The 11991-nt window shown below is 35.9% G+C and overlaps 1 protein-coding gene across 3 annotated transcripts in view; it reads right to left on the bottom strand.

The window, feature by feature from the left end:
- The window catches only part of LOC132852712 (protein unc-79 homolog), a 32907-nt gene that overhangs the window by 19893 nt on the left and 1023 nt on the right, over window positions 1–11991 (bottom strand). For 2 of the 3 annotated variants that reach the window (XM_060880083.1, XM_060880084.1), the window contains exons 2-13: window positions 10543–10663; window positions 7545–7858; window positions 6770–6940; window positions 5287–5382; window positions 5129–5184; window positions 4917–5046; window positions 4614–4678; window positions 3841–3929; window positions 3426–3466; window positions 3053–3081; window positions 947–1176; window positions 98–269 (exon numbers count right to left, since the gene is read on the bottom strand). In XM_060880083.1, the coding sequence (XP_060736066.1) occupies window positions 98–269; window positions 947–1176; window positions 3053–3081; window positions 3426–3466; window positions 3841–3929; window positions 4614–4678; window positions 4917–5046; window positions 5129–5184; window positions 5287–5382; window positions 6770–6940; window positions 7545–7858; window positions 10543–10663 (1514 nt within the window). The remainder of the gene's footprint in view (window positions 1–97; window positions 270–946; window positions 1177–3052; window positions 3082–3425; window positions 3467–3840; window positions 3930–4613; window positions 4679–4916; window positions 5047–5128; window positions 5185–5286; window positions 5383–6769; window positions 6941–7544; window positions 7859–10542; window positions 10664–11991) is intronic. The other variant, XM_060880085.1, reaches the window with a different exon arrangement.

The raw sequence follows: 11991 nt of genomic DNA, 5'->3' as shown, positions 1-11991 counted from the left end.
TTATAGTATGAAACATAATTCAAGTATATATTGAATACAAAGGAAAAAACATGCACCTGCATACTCACATACTCATATCAACATGGATACTCCTTACCAATAGCCAGATGCCAAACTGACTGAGCAGCCGCTGATCATGCTGGTCATCCTCTTTGTTGTCAAATTCCAAGTTGTCCAGAGAATGGTGGGAGGTAGAGAGGCCCATCTGACGCCGGCGGTTCATCTCAAACTCCCGCTGCTCTGCATGGATCTCTGCCTCTTTCAGCAGGCTAACACAATGTGAGACATATGACAGACAAAACCTAATGTCATAATAAATGATAGAGCTAATAATACAGCACAATACAGTCAATATGTCAAGATTTTTACTACATTGTCCCATAATATGAAATTCTCTGCTTTAATAACTGAGAGCGTTTGGCCTCAATGTTAAGCTTGAACTGATAAATGAAATGTCCAACTGCATAAATATTTGAATCTATACATATTAGACTAAACATAACTTGCTCATATTCATATTATTCTCTCTATATGTTATTAATTTGGATAAGTACTATATCAGAATGATTTATTATATTAATGGTTAAGACTCTGGGTTACTGATAAGAAGGTCAGGGTTTCAAGCCCCAGTGCTGCCATGCTGACACTGTGAACACTCTGTGCTCCAGGGGTACCTTATCATGGCTGGCCCTGCAATCTGAACCCAGCTTCCTAACCAACTGGAATATGCGAAAAACTAATTTCCCTCTTCTGTAATGTATATGTGACAAACAAAGGCTTTTTCTTCTACAAACAATGAAGCATAATTATCAGATATCCAAGACTGCAAATATTTAGTAAATAGTAATGCTGGGTCAATTAATTAATACATTGTTTTACTGTGTGAATCCTAAATGTATCATACAGTTTCAGCCCCAGTGCTGGACAGTGCAGACAGTGTGGGTACCTGATGACAGACTCCACAGTGCAGACGAGCTCCTCAGCTCCGCACTCTCGTGTGTTGATGGGGGGAGGAGATGTCTGGTACAGATGAGTCTCTGCTGAAGCACCAACCTCACTGCTGTGGTGGTTGACATGGCAACGCTTGCAATAGCGCACAGGCCGGTTGCCATGCCGACCACAGCAGCCAGCCGAGAAGCAGGTGACAACAGCCCGTCTCACATGAGAGCTGCAGTTCTGTTGGGCAGAAACAGGGAAAGAGAGAGAGAGAGAGAGAGAGAGAGAGAGAGAGAGAGAGAGAGAGAGAGAGAGTATGTAAATCAAAGACGGGCAGAGACAGAGAAACAGAAGGAGGTGGCAAGAGGGAGAGAAATCAATAACGTCCATCTACGTCACAGAAAAGAAACACAGTTATTTATAAGCAATGAATATGCAGGGACCCAAAGAATAAGTAATAACATGTATTGTATACCCACAGTGTCTCATTTTGCTGAAAATAAAAAAAAAACATTGTCAAGGACAGGACAGGCTATATCTGATCATTCCCTTATGGGCACACTCCTGATACACAGTATTATTATATTATTTTATATTAAATAGTATTAAAAGTACTAAGTATTATCTATTCTGATATGCTCTTTATATAATATGTTCCAACTGCCACAGCAGAATGGTAATGGCAGTACAAATGGTAAGAGCGAGTGACTGAAGCAAACTGCCTGGCAGACACCCTTTAAAATAAGATTTTGGCACAACAGTTTCATTTAATTAATTATCTGTATGTGATATGTTCTTGTTGTAAGGACACATGAAATCCCGGTTCTCCAAAATGGAGAGAACCCAAATTTAGCACTATGCCAATGATGCCTATTAATAAAATGATGCCTATTAATGTTTCTTATTACTTCAATTGATATTATTATTATTATTATTATTATTATTATTATTATTATTATTATTATTATTATTATTATTTCCACATCTCAAAAACTGTACTGTGAAATGAGTACACATAAATGAGGCACATTCTACACAACACACTTATATAAATGAGAAACCTGGCCTAGTACACATAATAGTCACAAGAACATTTTAGATTACAGAATGACAAAGCCTATTTAAAAGATTGTGGATTAAAAATGAGCAAATCACTGTAAGCTTTAGGACAGCTGCCTCATATGAAAACGCTGTGTGACTCTTTCAGTCAGTGTACCTGAGATTACTTCCCACTGCTTGCTGGCTCACTCTAAAAATACAGCAAGGAGGTTTTCCAGGAAACACATCATCATGGTCTTCTAGTTCCATTATGAACAGTATGTTGTATGTCAGGGTCAGCTTTGAAAAGACTATTAATTGATTTGCGGAGAACTATTAAAGAGCTTATTATTGTGTTGAGACAAACGAAATCAACAGAATCAGACACTTTTAACACACTGACTATATCATATATACTTTCAGATAATTTCACTATTATTTAATAAATGTACTGTAAAATCACCAGTACTGAATTAGCTTTAAAATATTTGAGCCTCAAGGACTTGTCAGTGGCTCCAGACTTACTCACTCTTGTAACTACATTTCTGTCCTATTACCTTCATTGTACTTGCTGAATAATTCATAGAAATTACTGAATAGTATGCCTTAAAAACGAATAAATGAATAATAAGAAAAATAATTACAAGAGTTTAAGGGATTCCATTCACACTGGTAGGGTACATTAAGTTCTGATGTCCTCTAGATTCTAAAATGATCGAACAGTAACAATTAAATGTTGTTCTAAAATTTAACGTAATTTTACAGATCTACAGGCAAATGGAGCATATTAGACATCACTAGAGGCAACAACAGGCATGCAGATGTAAGAACGTGAGCTGATTAGATCTATTACAGAGGAGATCTTGACTACCATGACAACCACCATGCAAGACACAAAAAAAGTCACAGACACAATGAAAGCCAGGGTAAATACAGCACGTGTAACCTGAATATAATTTTCTGTATGTAAAAGAACAGAAGAGAAAAGGAAAACATAAGACAAAATATTGTAATTCTACACAAGAAAAAAAAATACAACACAAGAACAGACATCAAATAGTATTTATGATGATCTTACCTTCTTCTGACATATAGCAGATATTTCAGCTGAAATAATATAAGATATTGTTATTAAAATTTGCCAAAATAAAAATTTGTGCTAGCATATGCTGAATGTTATGAATTGGCCTAACATTACTCAATGCAGATGTGTAACACACAGATTTGGCTGTCTGATGAAAGCTTTATATTTGTATTATTTATATAGAAAATGAGCAGGAGGTTCATAAATAAATGTAGTTGCATAGTTTATCTCACTTGCAAGGCTAAACCTATTCATGTGTCACTAGAATTTCTGTGTGTGGTTGGACTTTGTGTCTATGAGTGTGTCCATGTGTTGGGTGTGTTATTATTCAACATGAAATATCCACAAGATGAATAATAATGCTGACCTTGAGGTAAGAGCACATCAACCAGCCACTCTGCGTGATCTCTAAAGATACAAAACGGAGCACCAGAACACACAATGAATCTTTATCATTCATACAAGATTGGTATAAAAAAAATATTGACAATGGACAGCACTCTACCAACCCTACCATACCATGACTAAATTTCTTTTCTCTTTCAACATTTATTTACACAAGGCTGCAGGTCATTGACAAGATGAAGCCACATGAAAGGCAAGATTAATGAACAGGGTAAAACCCACAGCTGTTTAATTAACAATGATAATGTTACAGACTCTTGGCAAAGAGGGGATAATATAACCATGGTAACTACTCCTGTGAGCAAACACCACGACCGGTTAGACACTCATTTACAGACCACTGTGTACCTAGAATGTACCTAGTAAATAAATCTTACCCTGCAATCCTCTGACTACATTCTTCACAGATATACAGAGGAGGAGGCTTGTCTCCAAGAGCAACCGAGAGAGTTGGGTCGATGCACATCTGAGTGGAAAAATATAACAGGCATGTTACTGGACTCCGGGCCCATATTATCACAATAACTATCACACAATTAGACAATATTAGCAACAGGAAAAGCCCATCAGTAGCATGCACACTGGTTATCTACCATGATAGTTATGCTCAGATATGCACCCAAAAGCAGGATGTGTTGACATTATGTAAATCTTTTGAGATTTATACGTCACAAGCATACACACTTTGCAATATGTTGGATTAAATACATTGCCATATTGAAGCCCTGAAGTATTTATTCTGTTTAATGACAAGGGTCAGTAGTCGGGCTGCAGCACTCAATACAATGGCCAGTAATTTACAGAGATCTACTCATGCGATCACCCAATCCTCCGGCAGCACCGGGTCATCTCTTCCAATTAAGCTTCCCCACCTCCAGCCCAGATCTCTCTGCCCCCTCTCAAGCCTGCTGTAATTGAAATGCGGGGCATGTCTATTCCTGTTTCATTCTCACTTCAGTGTGCAAGCTAAGTCAATACTGACGGAGAAGGACAAATGGCTACAAACATTGTCAGAGATGTGTGTGTGCGTGTGTGTGTGTTTGCACATCTTTGCAAAGGTGTTGGAATCTTAGGCCTTATATAGTTGAAACAGATACATATAAATGTATACACTTTCAAATGACATCGACATTAATAAACCAGTTTCTACCTTCACTGCAGGTTTATTAATCGAATTGTGACACTCAATATGTTGGCAGTGAATAGGATTCCAGGCTGCAGAAGTAGGAGAGTGGACAAAAGAAGACAGAAATTAACATTCTAATCTAGTAATTTAAAAGAAAAACAGCATATCAGATATTATGGAGATTTAAATATGTTAGTGTGCAGTCAAGTGTTCTGCTCATCTACTATAGAAAGGTTTTCTCAGAATTTACACATTTTAGAAAAGCATTGTACAATCCTGTGATTGTATGTATAAGCATAACTCAATATAGCAACAATATTGCCTCACCTGTGTACTGGAGCCCCCTGTACTCACTAATTGCACCTGGAGGCTTGAGATTCGGCCAGTAATGGAAGAGCATTTGAACAGCTGGAGGCTTTACTTGCGATGGTCCATAAGATATCACATACAGAAGGTCCTAAAAATAGTAAATGAATCATTTTGAGAGGTAATGCTCAATGGAAATATTCTCAAAAAATAAAAGGATCTAAAAACACTACCTTCCACACTTCCTGCTTATACTTCATCAGGCACTCCAGAAGCTGACAGTGGTAAACTAACATCAGCATAAAAACAGCTCATCAGTTAAGGTTTATTTTATTGTCATTATTTATTGAACAAATTCTCCAGAACATTGGACCATATAAAATGTTTCTACCTGGGTTTGAGGTGTACTGCATAGCAATCATAAGCATAGAGGAAGCAGACAGATTGACGTACGCAGGGACCCCACCTTCTCTCCGAGTTGAACCCACTTTAAAAAAAAATCAAAAGACATCAATTTACAGAAACAAATGGCAATGTTTAGATCAAGGACCCCAAATCTAAAAAAATTTACTACATGTGTCAACTGTAAGCTGAAACTATGAACTTCAGCAAGTAAAATAACAACATAAATAGCAAAGTAATTTAATTAATTTAGAATAATAGAATTACTTTGATTAATTTAGATATTTAATTATTAACAAAATATGGCTACATTTATTAACATTTATACAGTTCTATATAATATGTTTTAACCCTATTACCTACATAACTCATTTCATGCAGTTCATGATTAAAAGTAAGCCTGCAAAAATTAATACTAGTTGTAGTTACTTATTTGTTAAAGTCAAATAAATGGGCCAGTAATGCTGAGGTAAATTGTTTGCTCATGCTAATGGAATTGTAATTCAATGGACCTTCATGATAAAGCGTTGATATACAGTACTGTATATATATATATTTATATATACAGGTGCATGTCAATAAATTAGAATGTCATGGAAAAATTCATTTATTTAATTAATTCAACTCAAATAGTGAAACTTGTGTATTATATAAATTCAGTACACACAGACTGAAGTAGTTTAAGTCATTTTAATTGTGATGACTGATCACCTCCATGCAATGCCGAATTGAGGCAGTAATTAAAGCAAAAGGATCCCCTACCAAGTATTGAGTACATATTCAGTAAATAAACACACTTTCCAGAAGGCCAACAATTCACTAAAAAATGTTTTTTAAATTGGTCTTATGAAGTATTCTAATTTTTTTAGATTTTTTTCAGTGAATTGGTGGGTTTTTGTTAAATGTGAGCCAAAATCATCACAATTAAAAGTACCAAAGACTTAAACTACTTGAGTCAGTGTGCTGAATTTATATAATACACAAGTTTCACTATTTGAGTTGAATTACTGAAATAAATGAACTTTTCCACAACATTCTAATTTATTGAGATATTCCTGTATATATAATGAAAAACTATTGCAAGGCTGCAAGTAAAATAACAATAACTAAATAACATGAATGTTTATAACTTGCTGTCACCTCCCATTAAAACCATTTTGGATAACAAACAGATGTGTACAGTTTGACTCTCACTGTCATCAGTATCCTGGGAATTCAAGCTGTGAGAACATCATGCTGATCTTTGGGACAGAGTGTTCCATTTTACTTGGCTCTAGATGTGAAATCTACTCTATTGAAGATGGACCTTGGTCTTTGTAAGCCCTCAATCTGTCATTTCTTGCTCCATTTTACAAAGAAAAAACAAATTCTATAAGCTTATATACTATATACGCTATACACTCACAGAAACAGACAGCAGCAATTTTAAGAAAGTAAGTAAATAAATGAATAAATAAATAAATAATACTCACATATAGCCATAGGGAGAAAAGATGTGCTCAGGTATTCTATGATGTCTTTGTGTAGGAAGGGAGGAAAGGTGGCTAAGGTGGAGATCATAGTATAGGGCAAAGTGCTGAGGATATCATCGCTGAGAAAGGGTAGAAGGCAAGTTGTCGTGTAAAATATGGCCTGCCCCAGATCTGATAAAGGGAAGAGAAGAAAAGTAAAGAGACAAAAACCTAATGTAACCTGCTCTACATGTGGATTTAGATTCACATTTCAGGTAATGTTAAAGGCAGTGTGAAATTATTTGTTTGGCAGTGTATATTGTATGTGTAAAGCAATACTGGAAGATAAAGTATTGGACACATGGGTATGACAAGAGATAGTCAGCAAACCTCTTAGATTCGAGGTGTAAAGAAAAAAAGAAATGCTATAGATAATGTAATAAAAGTTTTAGAAAGTGTGGATTACTTTTTGCTCAGTAAAACCTACTAAAGATAGACAGTTAATCTTCAGTGGGGTGTAGAGCACTTAAGTGGTAAAATGGGCTCTGAGGTTTGATAAACTATTCAACAACCCAAAATGATGAAAAAGTGAGTAAATTAACCCAAAAAACACTTGAGCAGGTCACAAGATGGCTATAAAATTGCAATATCTGTATATTGCGTGTATGAAATAAGTTCAGTGGGTCATAGCTTTGATAGATGTTAAATATTTATTAATCAGAATATATAATTCTGATATACCGTATGTATTATATAATATATTTATAGTGTTGAGCACCCTGACTAGATCACTCACCGTGCTGACCATGCTGCAGCAGGGGCACCAGGTCAAGCAAGGTGACGAGGGTGGCATAAAGCGCCTGATAGTCCAGAGAGGGGTACTCTGAGAGCTGAGCGTCCCGACTCTGCTGGGCGGCTCCCCCCCGGTCGGCCGGGGCGTCCCGCAGAACGCTGTAAAGGAGGGAGCGAGTAACTGTAGGGTTGATGGAACTGACTTGTGGTCTTAGAGATGGGGTGAGTGGGAATGGCACAGGAAAAAGACACATGGTCATGGGCACGGCCAAATTGGAAGCTTCCTGGCTCTCCTTCCTGCCTGTACGGGACAGGATGCTGTTCCGGGGAGAGGGGAACAAGGGAAAAAAAGAGACAACAAAGACACAAAGAAACAGCACATTACATTGAAATGGCTCTACAGAGACAGTGTAAGTAGAAAAGAACCAAACCCAGATAAACCCCACATAGGATGCAGTGTCTCCACTCTTACTGTACATCACTGATCATGTGTGTTTTTTCTTTTAGCTTTTTTTTTTTATAATTATTTTTGACTTATGCAAGTGGCATTCTTTAAAATGATTATTTTCTATCTTATTGAAAACAAAAAGGTGCCAACAGAAGCTTGCAAAGAACTGCAATGATCACTGCATCTCATGCGTATCTGGTGACAAGGAGCAAAAATATAAAAAAAAATGGCATGTTTTCAGTGGCAGCCCCGTACTTCTCCAGAGGAAAAGCGTTAAAGAAACACTGACCCCTCTGATTTAATCAATTGCGGGGCAGCCGTGCAGGTCAAATCAGTTAGGAGGCCAAATAACCATGCTTTGTTCAAGAAACAAAAAAAAAAAAAACAAAAAAAAAAAAAAAGAATGGCAGGAGCTGTCAAAGATGAGAGCAATTTCAAATTGGTTCGGGCACAATACAGAGATGACACTTCTGAAACATGCTTCAGCCAGTAATAAACATGTATGTGAGTTTAGACTAAAAGTTCCCTGATCACAACACATGTTTATTGCATCATAAAAAATAATGTCAGTATGTAAGTACATTATGATACTTGATCAGTATCATTGGGGAAGAGAACTAATGAGATCCAACAGGCATATGGATTTCAGTTCTAAAATAAATGTAGCTAATCTACAGTTAGGGAGAAGACTGTAATGGAAAAGGAATAAGGTTGCTTCAAACGGGATGGCTGGTAGCATTATGCTTGTGGACTAATGGGGGATGGACATTTGTGTTTGCTGTCTCCTGGGAGTATTTTTCCCTAATTCTCTGAAGGAAAATGGCAGCAAAATTTCATTGGCCTGTGATGGGCTTGAGAGCGTTGGGAAGAGAAAAAATTTTGTCTTTTGATGCACATTACATAAAAACAGTGTGATGTGTCATTGGTCAAACTGCAAACTCTATAAACATTTATCTATAAACATATGCATGTCACTGGTAGAATTCAGTTCAACATTTCTAATACTTGTAAGCAGTGATACTAATGCACAAACAAAATCATACTCATAATATTTTTTCCTGTATTTAATATAAATAATTTTGTAATTGTTAATGAACAACACATATGTTAATTACAATTGAATAAAATAAATCATCAATCAAAGGTATAATTTTAAATTGTAAATAAGTTTTTTAACTAATCATGTATGATTTTCAGCAGTATATTTTCCTCAAACAGTAAATACACACACACACACACACACACACACACACACACTCACACTCACACACACACCCACAAGCTATTCTGCATGTCCAAGCATGTGTAAGACTCCAATGATAAGCAAGAAATTAAGCCTTATATAAACAGTGACGCAATGTATAATTAGTACTGGGTTTTAATAATATAATATAATATAATAGAATAGAATAGAATAGAATAGAATAGAATAGAATAGAATAGAACATAACCTAATATATTTGAGCCCTATTACCTACATAATTATTGTGACAGTTCTCAGACTGCTACTTATGTGTCAAATCAGATGAGAGTTTACTAGATTTTTTTGTCTCTTACTCAGACAACATAAACTTTCCCACAAGACCTCTTGCCCTTTTCAGTTACGTGTCAGTAGCCCCTTGCAGCAGTCCTGCTGAAACTTTACTGTGGCCGTTTATCAAATATCCATTTGGCTGCTTGATCCTCTCTCTGTCTGGCTTATATTCTCTGTAAGACTGTGGCATATGCTGTGTCCCTGCTAACCTGCTCTCAAGCTTCACTGCTCGTCTTTTTTACCCTGGGCTCTCCGTAAAACAGGCCTGAAAAAAATCTAAAAAGTGTTTTGAACAAGTTAACTCTTTGAAATATGATAAGTTCCTTGAGTTGACATACTCATCACTGCTGCCTTTTCTGTATCCTAAATTTTATATTAAGCAAAAAAAAAGCTCAAACTGCTTCTTAAATTCTTATGAAACAAACAGACTTTATCTTATGTTCAAGACTAATAGATGCTCTATCTATTATTATATCTAACATGCTCTATCCGAAGTAATGGATCGCAAGCAACAAAACACAATGGGGCATGCTGCTATAGGAAAATAATCAATGCAAAGATGGTGTGGTGAATTACCACAATGAAGTTGGTTATTTTCCAGTAACAGCAAATCCTACTGTGTTTAATTCCTCTAAATTTTTAAGAAAATATATAAATAAAATGAAATAAAAATAATATAAACTATTAACTATTGGCTGTAATGCTGTGATAGAAAATTATGATTAGCTTCTGACTAATTCAAATCTGCATATGGATCACAGACAGAGTATGGAGCAAGCCAAATGCTAAAAAACATGATTTTCGGAACCAACAGAGAAATAGGCAAAATTCTAAACTTACTAGCAATCTGTGCTGTACCATTGCCACTACATTCTCTACATTACACTACAAATAATAAGACTAATATATACCAATTGCACCCAAGTACCCTAAAACTACTTAACACTAAAATGCACATACCACAATTAGCTGTAGTGTGTATCTTTACTTCACCTGTTGGTCCAAGCGTAGTACACTTACCTGAGCAGGGTTTGAGAAAAGTATTTCAGTGTGTTTGCAATGTCTGTCCCAGACGGCACAGGGTAAATATTGTGCAGCACACGGTTGTGATACTCTTGCAAGTATCGAATCTTAGAAGCAACTAAACAAAGAGCAAAGTAATACATAATCAAAAGCAAGCAGGGCCTCGGTTACTTCATTGAGGATTAAAGACCTTAACTGGACCTAATCTGCCTAAACTAAGCCAAATCACCATGACTGGATACACACACAGTGATGGACAAAAACATTACACAAGAGTGTAATAGTCACTTACTGTACGTATTCCAAGAAGCCAAAGTCAAAATGCACAGAATTTCAAAGTGTATATGACTTTCAGGTTTGACCCAAAATAGAACAATTAAAAGTAAAAAGTTGAATCAATTTCAGCAGATGCTAACTGTCTGTTTTTAAAACTCAAATTAGAAACAAATACAACCAATGTTATGCCCACAAAAACACACACACAATGTGGGTGGTCAACATAATGAATTTTGTTTCTCTCATTTACATAGTTCGGGACACTACAAAGACCAGGGTTTTATATGTCAAGCTGTCAAAACATGAAAATGTATTACACATATCACAAAATTATTATTGCGGTTACAATCGCTGAATTCAGCTATAAACCGTAGCCAAACTCTGATCGTTTATTTCTGTCCAACAGGGATTAACAGGTGCATTAGTGAAGGGTAGTCAAGACTTTGGGCCTTCTTTCTGTTTCATCTCCTTGTAATAAAAGTCTATAAAGGTTCAAGCCACTAAAAAGGAATTGACTTACAGGCTAAAACTATGAACTGTATTGTAAATGTTATAGCTTTATTTATCTGTGTAATCCAATGGTATAAACGAAGGTGAATTGAACACGTAATGTGTCCACAAAAAAATCCTCCAAAATTCAAGTGACAAAACTTGTGTTATATTTTTATAGTTTTCATTTAAGTTGAAACAGGATTAATGCAATCTAAATAAAATATACATTCTGTAATATCTCAAAATTCAAGTAAGCACAAATGATATATTTTATGGCACAATTTCAATCCAAACAAATGACTCTTTTTGGAAGGCCAAATCCAATACCATTTAGCATTTCATAAATTATGAGTCTGCATTTTTTATGTTCAGGCTGTTTTTGGGCATCATGATCTTCTGTTTTCAGTTTGCTCTATCTAACCTGCACAAGTGGCCTTTAGTCAAGTGCCTCAGGTCAGCAGTGAGCCATACTAATGTGTATTAAGTGCAATCTCACCTAACACGCATGGTCTAGTGTGTCATAGTTCATGCTAGTTATCAAAAATATAGCATGAGATAATTTGTAAGAGATAATTACAAAAATGAGATGGAGAAGAGACCTCTACATTGTTATTATAACGCTTATTTCTTATTTTAAAGTATTTACATTTTCTTGTTTGGTGATGAGTTTTAACATAA

This window comes from Tachysurus vachellii, chromosome 10 (genome assembly GCF_030014155.1).
Source record: "Tachysurus vachellii isolate PV-2020 chromosome 10, HZAU_Pvac_v1, whole genome shotgun sequence".
Taxonomy (NCBI): domain Eukaryota; kingdom Metazoa; phylum Chordata; class Actinopteri; order Siluriformes; family Bagridae; genus Tachysurus; species Tachysurus vachellii.
The sequence above is the reverse complement of the archived record's forward strand: the minus strand, read 5'-3'. Positions and strand labels throughout refer to the sequence as shown.